The sequence below is a fragment of the Brachyhypopomus gauderio genome, chromosome 18, assembly GCF_052324685.1.
Source record: "Brachyhypopomus gauderio isolate BG-103 chromosome 18, BGAUD_0.2, whole genome shotgun sequence".
In the NCBI taxonomy this organism is placed as follows: domain Eukaryota; kingdom Metazoa; phylum Chordata; class Actinopteri; order Gymnotiformes; family Hypopomidae; genus Brachyhypopomus; species Brachyhypopomus gauderio.
In genome coordinates this window covers 10,627,886-10,648,525 of record NC_135228.1, presented here as the reverse complement: position 1 = coordinate 10,648,525, position 20,640 = coordinate 10,627,886, and the positions used below count along the sequence as shown (strand labels likewise).

Genomic DNA, 20,640 nt, shown 5'->3' with positions numbered 1-20,640 from the left:
CCTTGGTATTTCCAGTCTCCTGTTATAAACTCCACTGGATGTTCTGATCAAGTGATTTTCTGAAGCACATACTGATGTACATTTTATGTTCTTCATCTTTTTAAAATACTTTCTCATAATTCAGTACCCCCCCCCCCCCCACACACACACACACACATACACACACACACACACACACACACACACACACACACACACACACACACACACAGCCTAGGAGGGCTTGTATAGAAACTTTCAAAGAAAGAAAGACTGAAAATGCTAAAGGCAAATAGTGGCTTTATGTCTTATTTGCTACTCAGCATTAGTGCATAAACAATAGGACACCACAGGTGTTGTTCAACAATGCCCAGCATACCGTATTTAACATGAAACACCATGGAGTTAAAGTACGTCATGTCAACTTTAATATGTATATTTGTATATTAAATTCTCATTTTATCTCAAACTAGTTTAGCTTAAATTGTATCACTGGATTATACCGTTGTGATATCAGATATTGTATCTATTTATAAAACAAGGTTGCAGACCTAGAAAATCTTAGCACAGGGTTTCATCATAACCGCTTGGTAAGCATGTCAAAAACACGACGCCTCGTTATGAAGGGGTTAACCAAACAAAGCCACCAGATATCTTAGTAAATTGAGCGAATGCACATTCATTCAGAATTCACCCGTTAATATCGATTGTTCTTAAAGACGTTCATCATTCGTTGTCTGCTCAACTAGTTAACACTGTTTGCTATACTGGTTTATTCTGGTGACAGGCTTCCCAGTAAGCCGACACATTCAGTTGACAGACAAGCTATGGCAGTCGTCGTAACAGGCACGTGTTGAGTTCCACAATGAGACGTCGTTACGGAGCTCGAGGCGTCTGATACACGGATTAATATTACATAAGGCATCCGTTTATATACGCACAAATGACGTAATTTAATATACGTTTACATCCAGACTTCAAATGACCACATTTGAAAGGTATTGAGAGAGTGTTTTTAAATGGACTGTACCCTTCAGGGATTTCATGATTAAATCAAAATAAGTGTTATAGCAGCACAAGGAGTGAGAACGCATTTTATGCTAAAACAGTTATTTTAGGCTCTAAACGTTTAACGTATATGCGGTATTAATTCAGTCAGTCATGATCCTAATCGAATTCCCCCAGACGTGAAGTTATTTACAGATGGTCTGCCTAAGAATCTGGTCCATGGTCATGACATCAGCCGGTGTTTCGGTCGGAACAATTGTATCAGGTCCGATTATAACAATGTCTGGAACAACATTGTTTCGCGCCTACATGTATCATTTGAGAGAGGAACACTGACTGGTCAATTACATTTGAAGAAATCATTCCGTGCGCAAAATTACACTTGCCGAAGTCATGCGCACAATGTCATCAAGAGACAAAGTCCTCGGTAATGACATTGGCAAAAGATTTGCCACGGTGCTTTCCGCCCAACGCGGTGGACAAAATGAGCGGAGTAGACAGTGCTGCCACGTAGTGTCCGTGTGGGTGAACTAATCAGGACCCTGGACAGCACCGCGCCATCTACCGTCTAAAACGCCAACACAATATCACGTCTATTCAACTTTTGGTTTGTTTGGCTGCATAATTGTTGGCTGTATATTTGTTTTAAATTAACACGCCAGTAACTTGCAGTTACAACCAGATATAACACGACTTGACATTTCACGATTTTGCTACAATAAAGCATTTTACGAAAAACCAAACACCAGTATGGTTGAGGTAATTTTTTAGTCATACATGTGATTAAACAGGTTTCGTTAAACCTTTAAATATATAATATACGCCTTACAAACGTAAAACCAACATCTGCAATATGTTGCCATTTTTTAAACCATTCCAAGAATCTTCAAAAGGTTGTGGGCTTACATCATCGTAATAAGATGGGCTCGACAGTCACAATCAACTGTATGTGCCTAGTCAGAAACAGCATAGTTAGGCACAGACGTGGTTTCCATGACATTTTTTTTCAGGAGTCCTGGCAATATCATCTTTCTCAGCTCCTCTTACGAATTCTCCAAACCTGCCGACGACCACAAGCTCTGAATCACGGCCACAACCAAGAATGAAGGGAGCGCGTGACGTTGGTTGTGAGACTCATCCCCCGGACCAATCGCACACAAACAACCAGACGCCGCTGTCTGTGAATTACCAACGTTATTAGTGGAATGACAACCCAAGGCTAATCGTTCCCCCGGTTAGAAACTCAAACGAATTGATGACACAGGAGAAGAATCCAAATCAACCAAATGAGTTCGTCTCCGCTAGTTCTCTGAATTCCTTCCCAAAGTACCTTGCTACAGGATGCTCGGTGCTTTCCTGTACGAGACCATCTTTTCTTCACTTGAAGGAAGAGAGATGGAGACTCGCGCGGATCTTCTGGTTGGTGGCAATTTTTGTCTGAACATATGTCTTGATTGTTTAACGATTCATATGAACTAAGTGGGCTAATCTTTGCATCGTATGATTGTCGCAAGACTATTAATAACTACGTAACTGGTTTTACATTTTTTAAAGTGCAAAGAGAAGGTTTAATGTATCTCTGTTTAAATAACTGTAGCCCTCATTTTTTTCCGAGGGAGGAGGAAGAGGGTATGGACCAAAATGGAACGTTTCTATTAATAGCATATAACACCCTTTCACGTAGGCGTGTCTTGGTTCATCCATAAGCGTTTAGAGCGAATATATTCAGGTTACTCCGATTAATTGTAACTCTTCCCACTTACACATGGCTGCGGGATTTTTAGTTGATTACTTTCACATTTCCTTTCATGTTTTTATATTTAGGACGCAAATAATTGAAGACCAGCCCTGCACAAAGCATGTGCCATTTATATGTCGACGTGGAGGGAATGTTAACGAGAGTTTGCGTTATGGGCTACGCCTCTGTTGGAGGTGTGATGTAGGGAGTTTTTTTTTTCCGACTCTTATCTCTTTCATGACCCCCCCTCCCCCTTCCGCGGGTCCTCCTCACTGCTCCTTTTCTTTTTCTCCTGCCAGTGATTCATCTTCATGCTGCAGCAATGAGTAACTCGCCCCAGAACTCCTCTTCCTCACTTTCGGCCGGGCAGGAGGGCAGGAACGCGTCCCCCACTCCGGCCTGGGAGCTGCGGCCGGTCCCGGTCAACCCGTGGGACGTGGTGCTGTGCGTCACAGGCACGCTGGTGTCGTGCGAGAACGCGGTGGTGATCGCCCTGATCATCTACACGCCCACTCTCCGCGCCCCCGTGTTCGCGCTCATCGGGAGCCTGGCGCTGGCCGACCTGCTGGCTGGCCTGGGCCTCATCCTCAACTTCGTGGTGGCGTACGTGATCGACGTGGGCTTCGTCACGCTGCTGTCGGCCGGGCTCCTCATCGCCGCCTTCTCCGCCTCGGTGCTCAGCGTGCTGGCCATCACGGTGGACCGCTACCTTTCGCTGTACAACGCACTGACCTACCACACGGAGGGCACGGTGACCTTCACCTACGTCACGCTGGTGCTGATGTGGCTAATCAGCGCCGCGTTGGGTTCGCTTCCCGTGCTGGGCTGGAACTGCCTGGGGGACGAGGCCACGTGCAGCGTGTGCCGGCCGGTGAACAAGAACAACGCGGCGGCGCTGGCCGTCTCCTTCCTCCTCGTCTTCGCGCTCATCCTGCAGCTGTACCTCCAGATCTGCAAGATCGCCTTCCGGCACGCGCAGCAGATCGCCGTGCAGCACCAGTTCATGGCTACCTCGCACGCGTCTTCCACCACCAAAGGGGTCTCCACGCTGTCCGCCATCCTGGGCACGTTTGCTCTCTGCTGGGTCCCCTTCGCCATGTACTCCCTGGTGGCGGACACCCGCTACCCGCCGGTCTACACTTACGTCATCGCGCTCCCGGCCATTTGCAACTCCATCATAAACCCCATCATATACGCCTTCAGGAACCCCGACATCCAGCGGTCGCTGAGGTTGGCCTGCTGCGGGTGCATGCCGTACAGTTTCACCGTGCGGCCCAGGACGCCCAGCGATGTGTGATACGCCCCCCCGAGAGCCAAACGCGCCCATGGCGACTACTGTAGACCTTAAAGCACACAGACGGATCCACATATTGTATTCTACATGCGCGTGGGAGTCATGCGTTGTCTGCGATATCTGGGTGTAGTAGTTTTAAAATCACGTATCGATGTGCCAATACGTGTAGGTTGTGTGTAAGTGTTTTACGTAATGTCGTTTGGTTGTATTTCAGATGCTTCGAGTTAAATATGAAGAACCGGCCCATTCAAAGTGGTGGTCAATAATACTTGTACGAGGAGCAAAAATAAATGTAGCGTGAATTCTTTATGGCCAGTTGCCTTTTAGTACTGAGATGCCTACAGGCTTTCCAGTTTGCCAATGAAAATGGATGGACAACTGATGGTCATGAATGTTAACTTCAATGCTGGCAATACCTATTAAATATTCGTATATTCACAACTTGTAACTCAGGTGGAGAGATACGATTGTAAGCTTGAAATGCTGCCAGCACTGGACAGTGCCTGCAGGATGAGTCCTTAGGCATTTTCCAGCACCACGGACAGCGAACATAGTTTCTGCAATGGCGCACAGCGTAGCACCGCTGGTAAATAATCCGAAAGAAGGGAAACCACGCGTGCATGAACAGAGTCCTGATTCTTAAAGAGTATTACAGCTTTTTCTCCAAAGTTTCCACAAGAGTGCATTTAGGTAGAGTATTATGTTATTCTACTGTGGCATGACACTCCGTATTGCTTTGGTTAGCAATGCACGTGTTCCCGGCATATGTATTTCAGTACAATACCAAAATTGGGTAACACTTTACATTAAGTGTTTACTTATTAACGTGAAGTAATGCATTAGTTAACATGTACAACACATGAAGTAACACATTAACAATAATTAACTAATGTTAAGTAAACATGTAACAGTTGCACCTCCTGTTTTGGCTCTTTGTTGCCTTTTTTGGTGCAACCTTAAAGGAATTTATTACATTGTACTGATTTACCTACATAAGTAATGGATAACTTGGAAATATCCAGAATCTATCAGCATAGGAACTGAAGTGTGTCCATACTGTTTTTAGCTCTTTAGTCCCTTTTACTTCAAATTAAAACACTAAAGCTCTAAAAAGGTGCGAGCAACAAAGAGCCTAAACAGGAGCCGCAACTGTTACATGTTTACTTAACGTTAGTTGATTATTGTTAATGTGTCAGTAAGTAAACACTCAATGTAAAGTGTTACCCAAAATTGCTTAACTTGTCAGTCGGATGGTGTGCTACTCATTTGGTAGGTCCTGCAAAACTGCTTAGTTGGACGGGTTTGAGGTCCGACCCGATAGCTCTCTCATCTCTTGCGTGTAGTTGTTGCAGTACTGTCATTACTCTAACACTAATATTGGGAGGAGCCCATTTTTCTGTAACCTTTGCCCATAGAGACACTTTTGTTTTTTTTTACTGAATTGACCAAATAGGAGTCAAATGATGTGTGTCGAACAGAAGTGGGAATTTGATTAATTTGGCCTTACCTGTTCTCAATGGCAATAACGTACCGTACTGTGTCTATGAATCATGAGTAATAACATTCTTTTATACGGCTATTAGAGGCAAATAACACTGCTGTATGCTCACCATCATATTTGTAATAAGTAGCCTGCTAGCCCATAAGGCCTGTGAACATCACTGAACGTGTGCAGAACTGTCGTACTCGGTTCTGTGCGTTGGAAATCTATCTGGTGGTATGTACTTGAGTTTGTGTGAGAACGTGTTACACGGTGTCATCTCTTTGTTTCGCACTCATTCTGCAAACATGTGGGTAGATCGGCCAAAGAGCTCATTTCTAAAATCATCATTTTGAATACGTGAATTGTAGGAATGGCATTATTCCAAATATTCTCATTGTCATAAGATGCCGACATGCTTGAACGTATGGTGCCAAGATTTTTTTTTTTCAGTTGAGCAATTGTGATGCCTTGGTTGATTTTGTATAAGACATTCTCGAATTAAAGCATTTGTCTAAACTGTTAACATAGAACTATATTTTTGTACAGTCTATAGAATGCTTGATGCCATGCAGTATGGCTGACTACCTGGGTGTTCATCTAATATTGGCCTTGTTTTATGGTCCATATTTGAGCTGCATTACCAGGTTGGGTTTTGAGAAGAAGGAACTTTAATGATTGTTTGGATAAACATCACACTGCTCACCCGTCTTTGCTTTCTTCAGCTGCTTTCTGTGGTTAATGTGGGTGAGAGCGTCTGTTGTGCTTGGAACCCAAGAGGAGTGTCTCCCTCCCCCAACCCTGCCCCTGCCCCTGCCCCTGCCGCCCTGCCCCTGCCGCTCTGCCCCTGTTGCCCCTAGAACACAAGTGTGGGGAGGAAAAGGCTCTGGGTTCTGTGGGTCCTGTGGGTTCCTCTGCTTTCCGTTATGAGCGCGCTTACAACGCACGTCCTAAAGCTTCCGTTAACGTTTTAGACGGTGCTGGTAAAGCCAAGTAAACAGGTAGTGTCCATTCTGTTGTTTGTCAGCTGAGTTCCCAGTGCTCCAGAGGGGCCCTGCGGGGTTCTGGCCCGGGTAAAGCGGGCCAGATGGAGCCTCCCTGGCGGAGGGCAAGCATGACGTCATGACCAGGGAGGGGACCTGTTGACAAAAAAATTGATTCAAAACAGCCCTCTCTCTCTCTCTCTCTCTCTCTTCTGTTGTCCTCCTTCTATCACTCTATTCATGTATGTTTCAAACTCACTGTGTCCATCTATGGCCAGATGGCACAGCAGGGATCCCTTTTACTCACACACTTAAGTACTATTGCTGGCAGAACTCGAAACAAGAATGTGATGTATTTGAACAGAGCTTTTTATCTCTTAGAATGTAGGACTCGCTTTAAGCGTGAACTTTATTCGCAGAAATGGGTCAGTCTTTGGACTGGAACAAAGTTACAGCTTGGTAGTGTTGGGATAACTTTTACCAGGTCATGTCGCCTGTTTATGTGGTGTGGGAAAATCTCACCATCTTTGGTTGGAACTGGTCTTGGGAAGATTTCTAAACGAGAGTTGATTTCAGAGGTCAAGAATTGTTCTGGTTGAAAAACAGCCCATAAGAGCTCAGTGGGGATCTTTGGAAACTAGAGAGTTCTGATTCTGTTTTCAAACTATGACTGTTCAGCTCTTTCTTCAATGTGGTCTGGGCGAGTAATAATCACTGAAGAAGCACACGAAAGGACATCAGACAAGGCTTTTCTTCCATTTTATTAACTATTCATACATGCATATTCATATATTTTTTTTCTGTGCGATAGTTTTTTTGATGTAGATACCCAAATTCATCTTACAAGTAGCGTTACAAAAATCTATACAACAATAAATTGTAAAACACATCAATGCTATAATTATAAAGTACATACTGCAATGACAGATTACAACAGACCATGTGTGTATTTTTGACAGCCTGGGTGATGTTCTCACCCTTTAGTTTAAGACATTTAAAGATACTTATATAAACCAGACAGCACGTCAAAATAAAAGTTCATTTTTCTTGACTCTCTCTCACTCTCTTTCTCGCACACATACAGACAAACACAGAAACACACATAGACATATATTTCAGTCTGCCCTATATAACCCTATGTTTCATTTAGCCATCTTTGATCACTACCACTACAGAAAGGAAAAAAAGCATAATCTCAATAATGTTGAGTCTTTCAAATTCAACCATGTTAAAATGTGTTTAAAACAAATTAAACAAGGATTTCACTCACTTTAAGTTAGGGTATCAATATTTATCACAACACTGTCCACAATTGAACAAAGTGACAAATTAAATATTCGATCATTAAGTTGTGGGAGATACGAACAAACAAGCGCTACGGTGTAATCTGTTTTCGTTAAGCAGCTCTCAACATGGATGTAGCGCTCTGTTGTATACTCTGTAGTATACTCTGTAGTATACTCTGTATTCATTGTTGATTGTCCATACTCAGTGCATGACACCAGAAGCAGACACGAGATGAATTTGTACTGGAAGCAATACTGGGGCATGCTTCTTTACATAAAATCAATACAAGTCCATATACCACTGCTAAATGGATGCATTTTTTAAGTAAATAAATTGGATATGTATTTTCATATATTTGTAATCTTCAGAACAAATATATATAAAAAAAAACAAACCACACAACAAATACCTTTTCAATAAAGAGTTTCTTGGCAACTTGGAACAACTTTGAAAGGAACACGTACGTACATACATTGTGTTTGTAAGATGTTTTTCACTGGTACGGTATGGTAGGTTTCTGTGCTTTCTGCCAGTGCAAACCTCATCAGCCTAGAACAGTGACATCTGGGTCTCCAGTCCCTCAACAACACATGTCCAGTCCTTCATGCCTTTCTTATCTTTCATTCTCCATTCCCTCCTTCCTTAATGCCCCTCCCTCTTTATTGCACTCAGGCCCCACCTCCAATTGCTCCTACTTGGCATATGCTCTCACTTCCCAACTCTTTTACCTTTTTATTGTCCCCTCCCCCATCCCCTCCCCCAACTCCTCCCCCATCCCCTCCCCCAACTCCTCCCCCATCCCCTCCCCCAACTCCTCCCCCATCCCCTCCCCCAACTCCTGTCCCATAGTTACGACGAACGTCCGCGTGGTGTGAGGAAATAGCAGCAGTGGGTACTGGCATGCGGGCGGCCCTTTCCCGCCCTTTTCCACCCACGCCCCCCCCCCCCCCCCCTCCTCCTCCACCGCCCCTCCATGGCAGCACCACCCGTCTCAGTCAGACCACTCGTTCTCCTCGGGTTCCGAGTCCTCGTCCGACTCGCTGTACTCCACGGCGATGCGGCGGGACAAGATGGTGGCCACGTCGTTGCCCACGGGCTCCTTCTTAGCCTCCTGCTCTCTCTGCTCCTGGACCTTACGCAGCTGGATACCTGAAAGGGGAGGAGCCAAAGATCCAGGTAAAACAAAACAGTCCATTTGTAGGAAATATTACATTCAGTCTTGATAAGAGTAAATCTCTCTCAGGGTTTTGCCATTTATACAGGGGACCTGTGATGTTTCGTGTTAGCTTAGCATTTTTATCTGACTCTCCAGAAAAGTATAAATGTAACACTACATATTCTGAAGCGACAGAAATGTAGTATTTCCTGAAAATGACACATTTATGTGGTGCGATTTATGTATAAAGTTCTAAGTCACCTCGGTGCTACAATGTTTTCCACCTGCTCGAGAGCTTCCAAATGTTTGAAAGCTTGTAGCTAAAGACCACACACACCAGTCGCCCTCAGCCGTGCGGCATCCTGGCTCTGGGCACTCACCTCTGCGGATGGCTGCCAGCAGGTCGCTGCGGGCGTCGCTCATGGGGATAATCGGCACCTGGCCCTTTCTGGGCAGCGTGGCCTCTCCGCACGGGTGGGCGGCGACCCTGGCCGGGGACGGGGCGTGGGTGGGTGGTCCCGGAGGAGGAGGAGGCGGGGCGACCGGAGGGCCGCCCGTGGCCGGATGGGACGGGGAGGAGGTGTATGCGGAGGGCGGGGCAGGGGGAGGGGAGGGGCTGTAGGAGCGGGAGAGGGCCGCCACGGTGCCCGGCGCCAGGGCTGGGGGTGCGGAGGTGCTGTCGAAGGCGGTCTGGGCGGAGGGGATGAGTGGGGGAGGGGGAGGAGGCGCAGGAGGGATGAAGTGCTCTGGCATCTGATGGTTACTGTAAAGCAAAATAAAGAAATTTACGTTAAAGTTAAACGGACGTGTTCACCATTAACTAAACTTGAATTACTCATTTTAAAGCATCCTTACATCACATCGACAATTACATCTCCTGAGCAATAGATAAATGTCAATAGATAAAGGACAGAATTGATGCTATGCTATCGTAGCTTTAGAACTATACCAGTTGAGTGAATTCTTACTAATTTGCTATCATAGTGCCATTTGGCTACAAATATTACAAATAAACTGCTGTTTCTTCACTTGGAAACCCCCTAAATTGCATATCAAGTTGTCCCAACCAGTTGTCTACCTGTAATCTTTGGCAGCTGAAGGTCGTGGGCCATTAAGGGAGGAGTCTGGAGGCGGGGCTCCGTGGTGCTGCTGGACACGCCCCAGAGAGTGTTGCCGGGCAGAGGCAGCCGAGGCAGGTGGCCGGTAGGCGCGGTCCAGAGACTGGGTTTGGGTGGGGCCCGCCTCCTTCCCATCAGGCCCTGCTCCACCGGCCTCCTGAGGGTGGCTAGGGCTGGCAGGGTAGGAGTGCTCATCCGACATGCCAGACCTGGCCGGGGAAATGGAAAAAAAGAAGGGAAGGACAGAAGGAAAGAAAGAAGAAAGAAAAATGAAAGAGACATATCGACAGGGACAAGTTTTGACACCAGCATTTATATTAACCTTCTGAATAAAAAAAAGACTATGAAAAAGACTGTAAAAGATATTCAAAGAAATCTCTGAGGAGAAAAGACTTTGTCATTAGATGGCACGGTAGAGTGTAAATCCCCAGTAGAGGGCAGCATAGCAAACCTGTCAAGTGGGAAAAGCAGTTTTAAAACGGATCTAAAAGTCAGTCGTGTATGCCCTGGTGGCAGCACCATCCTGGGTCCAATTCACTCTACAGATCGCGCTGCTGACCTGTCGGGGGACAAGGAGCCTTCTGAGGACACGCCGTGGTACGGGGACGGCGTGAGACGAGTGTCGGGCCGGAACTCCTTGTCGTATGCCATCATGTTCCACTCCTGCCGACGGTTACGAGCCTTCCGCACCTTCTTCACCTCGCGGGTCGGGTCTTCCAGGTGTTTCTGCTCTTGCTGTCAGGGACAAAGAATGGAAGATGTCGCGCTTTGGCAAACTACTTGGAAAAAATGACAGGATGCTGTGATCTGCTATAAAGCTCAAAAGATCTAACAGAGATCCAACTATTTAAGAAATCAATGTGCTTCTCATAACGTGCTTTTAATGTTATCACAGTTGGTAGGAACAGTGCAGTTTTACGAGCACGGTGTGGCTTGTGCGGTTGTGAGCGTACAGTCAGAGGGCTGTAGGAACAGATCCATGACTCCATTTTGGTGCTTTGCTAGCCAGTTTCTGCCCTACCCACATACCAGCTGCTGTGACTCAGACAACCAAGCAAGAGAGTGACAGAACAGTATGGCTGCTGGTGCACCATCTGTGCCTGTCAAAGATTCAGTGGCTGAGCCATAATGGAGAGAGGAGTGGCGTTTCAAACCTGCGTCGTGAGGATGAGATTTCATTACAGATACTGCGAACTGCCTTGTCAACTTGGGTGGAAAGGTTCCACTCTGCCTCCCTCTCTCTCTCTCTCTCTCTCTCTCTCTCTCTCTCTCTCTCTCTCTTTCTCACACTCTCTTTCTCTCTCTTTCTCACGCTCTCTCTCTCTCCCCACGCCCCTTCCTTCCTCTCTTTCTCTCTTTTCCTGCCTTGCTCTGCTGGCAATGCTGTCAACAAAACACACACTGGCACCAGGACAGGGGATTGTGGGGTCTAAAGTGAACAGGGGAGGAAACCTGACCAGCCCAATGTGAGCTGGAAGACAGACAGATAGAGAGAGAGAGACAGATATAGAGATACTACAGAGAGTGATATATATATATATATATATATATATATATATATATATATATATATATATATATATATATATATATATATATATAGAGAGAGAGAGAGAGAGAGAGAGAGAGAGAGAGAGAGAGGGAGAGAGAGAGAGAGAGAGAGAGAGAGAGAGAGAGGTTGGAGGTCGAGAAGATACAGAGTAATACACAGGCACCTTCTGCCTCCTCTTCTCCTTCCTCTTGTTCTCTGTGGCCTGCAGCATCTTCTCCTTCCAGAGGTTGAAGAAGTAAGAGGGGTCTGTGTAAAACTTCAGGCCATCTTTCTTGTCATCCCTGTGGGGCAGCAGAACTCTGACTCAGAACGGAGCAGGCACACCCTCCGCCCAGCTGCCCTTTGGCACGGATTAGCAATACGATGAGCGCGTTGGGGGTCGGAAATGAGAACAAAGGCATAATTCTAGCACCACCACTTCAACCACAGCCACAACTCGGTCTCCCTACTGCAGCTTTCTAACACGCAGGGATGCAGGCGCTGAACAGGAAGCTGAGGGAAACGATGACGGGACAGTGACATAGAGTCACGATCATTCGGATCATTCCATTTGGTGGTGAGCATTCATCACCACACTAATTTCATTCTTAATGTAAGAGTAACACAGCTGGCATCTTTTAAAGGTGGCACAGACCTTTTCTTCACATCCCGTCGTCTAAAATATATTCTCAAATGAAAAAAATATCGAGACTCCATGACTCTAAAGGACATCTCTAAAGGACATCTCTAAAGGACATCTCTAAAGGACATCTCTAAGGACATCTCTAAGGGGATCTCTAAGGACATCTCTAAGGGATCTCTAAGGGATCTCTAAAGAAACTTTAAAGGGATGGACTCCCTGTTTGTTTGGCTGCTGAGTTGCAAAGCAGCTGACGTTTAATTCCACATAAATCCTTGACGTCAAGGCATGAAATCCGTTAATTTGCTTATTTGCTTAAGTCAAGTTTTTTCAATTCCGATATGATGTTTTGGTACCACCCTCTTCTTCCTTTGAAGTTGACTAAACACTGAGGCCATCCAATCAGCAGGAGGTCTGACCCCCAACGCCCATGCTCACCTGTACGGTGTGAGGATGTTGAGCGGAGGTGGCTTGTCACAACGCTGGTACATCTCCATGACTGAGTTCAGGATGGAGTTCCTGGAGACCACCTGCTGGTCCTGGATGGTGGAGCTCTTGAAGGCCTTTCTCATGTTGATGTCCTGTAGCGACACTAGGGGACACAAAGTGGGGCAAAAAATGCTTAAGGCCAACACTAAAGGGGTCAGCAACTGGGGCCCAACCAGGGTCAAATCAGAGCCCAGAAGTGGTCCAATCGGAGCCCAGCAGGGGTCCAATTTGAGCCCAGCAGGCACTGATCTAGGATGCCAACTAGATTAAGTGCATCTCCTTGTACTGCCTGCATATCTGTTAAGATAAACCTAAAACCTGATGAGCTCCATTCACTGGTGTGGTTGTATCCACCCTGTTCAATACTGAGATTTAGCCTCGCGTACGGGAGCACGCAACAGCTGCAACACAAATCCATCAGCACCAAGCTCAGCTGGAAGTGAAATTTCTGCATTCAGTACGAGGCACAGGTAAATTGCACAGAAAAACCAAATAAACATAATTTTTATTTTGAAAGATATATTCTCAGAATTAGGGTCAGAATGTTGTTGTGTGCAATTGCAGTGTTCTGCAGTGCTTTTATATAGCCAGGACAGAACTTCACAGATACACTGAATTTATCACGGTTTTGCTATAGCAAAGACTCACAGTCCAATTCATGCTCACAGTCCAATCCAGTCACCATTGACAACACTGTGAGATGCTGCATAGAACATAACTGGCCTACAGGGGGTCAGACGTTTTGTGTCTTCTTCTCTGTCTCACTATCTTTCTGTATCTGTCTCACACCCACACACGTACACTCTCCATCTTCCTTTCTTTTCTGTCTCAGTCTCTAACGCACTTGCAAACATGCGTACGCAGACAAAAGCAAACACACACAGACCCACTTACCTTCCTCCACGGTGGAGTCCAGCTGTGTAACCTTCACTGCCAACAGGTCCACCTTCTCTTGCAAGCTGCTCATACGCTTGTAGAAGCTGTTGGCTTCATTGAAGAGCTCCCCGAAGATGTCCTCCGCATGTCTACCTGCGTGTACGCACGCAGTCAACACACGAGGCTCACCGTGCATTTCACAAGCATATACACTCCCTGTTTAAACATGCTCTGTTATGGAATAATTCTCCAAATGCAGCTAGACATTTGCCACTGTGTGATTCAACAGTTCGACGCCATAAATGCTTACTGAGCCCCCCCAGCTGTTTGATAATGGCCGCCAGTGTGCTGTTGGTCACACACTCCAGCTCGCTGGTCACGCCCTCTGGTAGCGCCCCCCTGCACAAGTGCTTCGGTTCGATGCTTCGTTTCACCAGCGGCATGGCTGCGTCCAGCTAAGCACACCTGTGGAGAAGACATCAGATTGTGGATGCATCAAGAACTGAACATTTCTACATCATCAAAATTAGCATAATATCCCTTAGAAAGAGAATATCCCTCCACTTAGAAAGAGAATATCTTTCCACTTAGGAAGAGAGAATATCCCTCCACTTAGGAAGAGAATATCCCTCCACTTAGGAAGAGAATATCGGCCATCCATGTTGCATGTGAGGATCTCTGAAACATTTGGACTTTTGGAGGGCAGACGTCCAAAGCGAGTTATTCTCCAAACTGATACAACACGAAAACCTCCTCCTCGCACACCCATCCGCTTCTTGTCGCCATAGCAGCAAGCACCATTGCCTCCCACGATGAAGGCTGTCATGGTAACTGGTTTTCATCCACGAATTTGGCCAGACCGAACTTGTTTCATGCTCTTGCGCTCTTCGCTGTGATGTCAGAGTGGCAACACCTGCACTATGAAAGAGTGGGACCTCGTGGTGGTGGTGGTCTGAGAACTCTCACAGACTTCACAGACCAATCACAGAAGGTCTCTGGCTGCACAATAATCCCAGTCTTGCATTAATCCCAGAATCTCAGAACTCTAAGAATAGGTATGATCTCTCTTCAGGAGAGAGTTTTAGGCTGTCTTTTTTTACCTACCTCTTCTACAAGTTTGCTACATGTTATTTTAAAACATCCTTATTGTAATGTCACTGATTTCATTTTGATTTGTGTGTCATTGTATTGCCTCACACTTATAAATGAAGTGAATTTGAGGCTTGACATTCAGCCAGGACTCCTGCGATTTACTCTGTAAATTCATTTCAAGTGTGAACAGCGAGTGAGAGGAAAGACAACATGTTGCATTATGCTGCTACAGTGAGTGTCGTCGAATTAAGTTCTTCATTATGGAGATTAGCAACAATGTCATTAATGAACATAATTATAATAATGCAGAAAAAAAGTAAATGAGATTTAACTAAAATCTCATGTGGATAAAGATTTGTAAACAGCATCAAGAAATAGAGGGTCAAGCAGAACACCCCAATACAGCACAGAACACTGCATTTCTTTACACAACAGACCAGTGAGTTTAAAGACCTGTCTGCATTTCTTTACACAACAGACCAGTGAGTTTAAAGACCTGTCTGTATTTCTTTACACAACAGACCAGTGAGTTTAAAGACCTGTCTGCATTTCTTTACACAACAGACCAGTGAGTTTAAAGACCTGTCTGCATTTCTTTACACAACAGACCAGTGAGTTTAAAGACCTGTCTGCATTTCTTTACACAACAGACCAGTGAGTTTAAAGACCTGTCTGTATTTCTTTACACAACAGGCCAGTGAGCTTAAAGACCTGTCTGTATTTCTTTACACAACAGGCCAGTGAGAGTTTAAAGACCTGCCTGTATTTCTTTACACAACAGGCCAGTGAGTTTCAAAGACCTGTCTGTATTTGCTCACACAAGAATAGTGAGTGTTTCAGTGACCTACCTGCATTTCTTGCCTTCAGTAAAGTATTTTTTTTTCTGTCTTCTTTATTTGCACAATTTCTGTATTTAATTCTAATAAAGTCTCACATTTGTTTATCATTGATGTTTAATCATTTAACTGGAAATGGCTAATTTGCAATAAACCATGACTGAAAGCATTTGTTTACTTTGTTCAGTCACACAGAAAACATACACATGATCCACATGATCATTAACATCTTTGTCTGGTTAAGGCTTTGACTAGACTTGCTAAAGAATGTTGCTTTAAATTGTACACATAAAATTTCCATCACATTATGCATTTCTGTGTTGTGGGACCAATGATCGAATGTACTAGAAAGTATTCCAAAAATGATCAAATAAACAGCTGTTTACATTAAATGTGTTAATGATAAAGATTCCCTTCATTGACAGAAAACCTGTGGCTTGGATAATCCATTCTATATAAATTATGAGTAATAACAGGTCAAATGACTTAGGAAACGCACAACGTCAAAGTAAATGCAACAACTTACTTTGGGTGCAACATTTGTCATTTGAAGTGCTCATGAAGGCACATAAAAGAAACGACGCAGAAAAGCACACCCCATCATTCACTCTTTAAAGAAGAAAGGCTTGGAGCGGAGACCGTCACCATAGTAACCCCGCAGGTCCTTCCCTAATGGTCCGCTGCCTGCTAATACGGAGGGGTTAAACATAGACTATTTGAAGAAGATCGAAAGCACGCTTGAGCTATGTACCCTTTCGTTAAACCATCACACTACTCTAGAATTAATGGCATTACAGACATATCGCCAAGTGAACTGCCTACAATATAGGCCGCAGAAACTCTGCGTCTAGAATTGCATCTTCCTGCGGAAAAGGTCCAGACCACAACCATGCGCTCGTGCAACTCCTATTTCGTCATTTTCATGGCGGTGGGAGAGCCTAGCAACAATCCTAGCAACGAGAAAGACTCAGAAGACCACTGAATATTGACCCCCCCCCCCCCCCCCCCCCCCCCACTAGCCTATAAGTCACTGACGGAACATTTTGAAGCCCTGATAACTATTACTCACTGACAGAACGTGGTGAGAAAAGCCTTCAACAGACTTTTTTTTCTTATTTGTAGATTTAATTTTTTTTAGAAACTCTAACTCAATTAAATCTTTTCTTTAACCACAATTCAACATTTGAAATGTAACATTTAACAGTGTTATCCTTCTCTGTTACAACCAATTTATAGTAACAATAGCATGCAAGCCTGCTCTATTTAACAAAATATGAAAATATATGAATTTAGTGGAGTCGGTGACACATGGATTTAGTAATGATCTATATATCTACTGTCTCAGATATGTGGTGCATAAAAGTACATTTTAATTTGCCATAATAAGCAGCATTAACTTTGAATTAAAACTCATTGGCTGGATGATCACATGTTCTGTCTCCAGTCTGAAGCACTGTACAGATTAATATGAGGAAACCATGGCAACGCTATGACACCCTGGGCTCGTTTTACAAAGACACGCGTTCATGTCTTCTCGCTCGGGCTGGCTCGTAAATAAAGCCACTGGATTCAGTCTCACGCTATCCTTCCTCTTCTGAGACTTCTGGGGAATTTGACTCAGTGACATTCCCCCTCAACCAAGAATTCACAATTGTAGAGATTCATAAAATTTCAAATGTTGAATAAATAATAGGAATTGAAAGCAACGTAATTGAGCTTAGGAGAATCGTAGCTGTCAGCAGAGGCAGTTATGTTAATGATCTAACTAATCTTACAGCGGGACAACACACAACCACAGGGAACATTTCTTCAGTGTTTTTACATGTGACCTTTTTTAATATAAATGGGTGTGGGCTGGAGTAGGCTACGTCAACCTAACAACTGGATGGTTCATTCTAACAGTGAACCAGTTACTACATCTTCTTGAATGATGCTAACTTGGCTTCACTAAATGTAATCTGTTGGGCTGAGACACTGGCAGCGTTAGTGCTGATCTCAGGCATTTGTTTTAAATTAGCTTAATTGCATTAAACTGTGTGCAGAGACAAGTGATCTAGGGCACGTGTAGTAGCTCAATGTTTACTGATATTATTCTAGATTAATGAAAAATAAAGAGAATGCAGACATACTGACATACAATACATAACAAGTCAGATGACACCAGCACCTTTAACACAGTTGTGGTAGTTTAATTCACAGTATATACACAAATAAAGGGTCAGCGGGCTTCCTCTAGGTATTGCAAACTTCACAATATATCATGGAAGATTTCTGGGAATGCTATAGACAAAGAGGCTCAAAACAGTTCTTGCACGGAAAAATACATATTAAAATATATACTAACCTGTCATTTTATTAGGTACACCTGTCCAGCTGCTCATTAACACAAATGTCAAATCAACCAATCACATGGCAGAAACTGAGTGCATTTAGGCATGTAGACATGGCCAAGATGATCTGCTGCAGGTCAAACTGAGCATCAGAAAGGAAAAGAAAGGTGATTTAGATGACTTTGAACATGGCATGGTAATAGGTGCCACACGGTCTGGTCTGAGTATTTCAGAAACTGTTGATCTACTGGGATTTTCACACACAACCATCTCTAAGTTTTTCAGAGAATGGTCTGAAAAAGAGAACATATCCAGTGAGCAGCAGTTCTGTGGGCGCAAAAGCCTTGTTGATGGCAGAGGTCAGAGGAGAATGGCCAGAATGGTTTGAGCTGATAGAACAGCAACAGTAACTCAAATAACCAGTTGTTACAACTGAGGCATGCAGAAGAGCATCTCTGAACGCACAACACGTTGAACTTTGAGGCGGATGGGCTACAGCAGCAGAAGACCACACCAGGTACCACTCCTGTCAGCTAAGAACAGGAAACTGAGGTTACAATTCGCACAGGCTCACCAAAATTGGACAATAGAGGATTGGAAAAACGTTGCCTGGTCAAATGAGTCTTGATTTATGCTGTGACATTGGGATGGTAGAGTCAGAATTTGGCATCCACAACATGTAAGCATGGATCCATCCTGCCTTGTATCAACGGTTCAGGCTGGTGGTGGTGGTGCAATGGTGTGGGGGATATTTTCCTGGTACACTTTGGGCCCATATGGGTCAATGCCACAGCCTACCTGAGTATTGTTGCTGACCATGTCCATCCCTTTATGACCACAATGTACCCATCTTCTGATGGCTACTTCCAGCAGGATAACGCACCATGTCATAAAGTGCAAATAATCTCAGACTGGTTTCTTGAACACAACAATGAGTTCACTGTACTCTAATGGCCTCCACAATCACCAGATCTCAATCCAATAGACCACCTTTGGGATGTGGTGGAACAGGAGTTTCACATCATGGATGTGCAGCTGACAAATCTGCAGCAACTGCGTGATGCTATCATGTCAATATGGACCAGACTATCTGAGGAATGTTTCCAATACCTTGTTGAATTTATGCCACAAAGGATTAAGGCAGTTCTAAAGGTAAAAGGAGGTCCAAGCCGGTACTAACAAGGTGCACCTAATAAAGTGGCCAGTGACTGTAAGTCACAAATCTCTAGAAAAACTAGTTACCCATTCTCAAGCGATTAGTCAATACTCTTACTGAGCACTCAATGATAGTTCAGATAACTTATTTTTGATGACATTCTGATTTAAAAAATGACACTGACTTTATAATGAAAGCGTTAATAAAGCAAGTCACAAGAACAAGTATATCACATTCTTCTCAAGTGCGTTTCTCCACCATGTCTCCAATTATTGTCATCTCAGGGCATTCGTGAGCTTGGCTGATAAATAGATTGGTTGAACTTTCAATGTATTACCATGAATTATTGATAATATCTCATATCAATTGTGGGTTCTGTACATGACATGAATGTATCAAGCGGAAAGCTTGTTTAATAGTGCATGGTAGTTTATAGTAATTCTATATGACACATAAATGCACAGGCTCCCGTACTGTGAAAACGTGCAGATATAATAGCTGACCTAAAATCATACCTGTAGTCCTGCACATGTTTTCCTAGTACCAGTATAATGTTAGTTTCCAGTCATATGTCTACTGATAAAGAGAAGAATGACAGCAGAAGTGAGAGTAAAGCTCACATTTGTTTCACTGTAATTATCCTATTCGTGGTTTCATTTAGAGCTCGTTACATTCATGCTTTTGGAAGTCTCAAAGTTAGGACTTCAGCTGTTTGTGAAGACCACCATTAAATGACATTCGTTGGTGTTTCTCGTGGTCTTCTTCGTGCTATTAAAGAGTGATACAAGGTGTGGATCGTGTCACGGTTCGACAGACCGTATTGGGGGTTGTTGATTACCATTACGTCATTCATACATGCTACTGTCCTGGCATGTGATACAAGACTACGAGGCAAACAGGTGTACGAACATGGCCCTTGGACATTTATGAATAACATCATTTCATTGACACAATGTAGTATCTGGTGGTAAGCCTGGCGAGAGCATTTATCTTGACATTTCAAACAAGCGTATTCATCCACAGATTACGCTGTTTATAACGCGCTACACAATGACCGAGCGATTATATATATGACTCTTTACACGAGTGCTCCTGACATCTGGACTTAGAAATGGCACAAATCGAAATGACTGTCTGACAATTACGAAAAACCATCCAATGAGGCATCTGTAATTAAAATGTACTTACCAGCACCTCTCTTATCTTATTCCTTGCGACGATGAGCGAATATTCAGTGCGATGCCCTGAACATTTTATGAGCCACTGGCGTTTGTAAGCGGTGCCATCATTATCGATGGATTATACGAGGTGGATGACTGACGAAGTGCCCAAGTGCTTCTCCTTCATGTGTGGTTCCTTGGCAGCGTCGCTCCTCGTCGCTGAGCGCTGCAGCAACGCCCCCACGGCGCATGCGTGTGCGAATGATTCACGGACCACCACCCAGTGTATCAGGGATGCACGGAGACATGAGTAGAATTTAGGACGCAAAAATAAAGATTTTCCCTCAGGGAAACTCGTATATGATGCCTGAAAAGTAAATATAAGCCCCAACAGTATTCATTGTGTAGTTCGATACTTAAGATGTTTTTAGGATTAGTGTTAATTATTGAATTGGACGTGCAAGGCTTCTATCGGGTATTTGTCATG

The 20,640-nt window shown here is 44.2% G+C and overlaps 2 protein-coding genes across 3 annotated transcripts; one reads left to right on the top strand and one right to left on the bottom strand.

Annotated features, from left to right (window-relative positions):
- Positions 1-1,969: 1,969 nt before the first annotated feature.
- On the top strand, positions 1,970-7,716 carry gpr185a (G protein-coupled receptor 185 a). 2 transcript variants are annotated; one of them, XM_076980554.1, is made up of 2 exons: positions 1,970-2,406; positions 3,025-7,716. In XM_076980554.1, exon 2 carries the CDS (start codon positions 3,048-3,050, stop codon positions 4,020-4,022), a length of 975 nt encoding a protein of 324 aa, XP_076836669.1. In that variant the 5' UTR covers positions 1,970-2,406; positions 3,025-3,047; the 3' UTR covers positions 4,023-7,716. The 2 variants fall into 2 exon arrangements, with proteins under 2 accessions (XP_076836669.1, XP_076836668.1); XM_076980553.1 differs by lacking the exon at positions 1,970-2,406 and adding an exon at positions 2,627-2,919.
- Positions 7,717-8,706: 990 nt separating this feature from the next.
- LOC143482066 (actin-binding protein WASF3) lies at positions 8,707-20,379 on the bottom strand. The gene is made up of 9 exons (XM_076980323.1): positions 20,182-20,379; positions 13,890-14,044; positions 13,598-13,732; positions 12,653-12,806; positions 11,759-11,876; positions 10,603-10,778; positions 10,004-10,252; positions 9,306-9,688; positions 8,707-8,918 (listed from the first exon to the last, which is right to left on the bottom strand). The coding sequence occupies exons 2-9, from the start codon at positions 14,020-14,022 to the stop codon at positions 8,761-8,763; spliced, it is 1,506 nt and encodes a 501-aa protein (XP_076836438.1). The 5' UTR covers positions 14,023-14,044; positions 20,182-20,379; the 3' UTR covers positions 8,707-8,760.
- Between the last annotated feature and the right edge of the window lie 261 nt (positions 20,380-20,640).

Excerpts from the sequence above, each read along its gene's own strand:
- gpr185a (XM_076980553.1), top strand. The coding sequence starts at position 2,847 with ATGTGCCATTTATATGTCGACGTGGAGGGAATGTTAACGAGAGTTTGC. Across the intron at positions 2,920-3,024 it reads GGGCTACGCCTCTGTTGGAG|TGATTCATCTTCATGCTGCA; the intron begins GTGTGATGTAGG and ends TTCTCCTGCCAG.
- LOC143482066 (XM_076980323.1), bottom strand. The coding sequence starts at position 14,022 with ATGCCGCTGGTGAAACGAAGCATCGAACCGAAGCACTTGTGCAGGGGG. Across the intron at positions 11,877-12,652 it reads AACATCCTCACACCGTACAG|GGATGACAAGAAAGATGGCC; the intron begins GTGAGCATGGGC and ends GCTGCCCCACAG. Across the intron at positions 10,253-10,602 it reads GGCTCCTTGTCCCCCGACAG|GTCTGGCATGTCGGATGAGC; the intron begins GTCAGCAGCGCG and ends TTCCCCGGCCAG.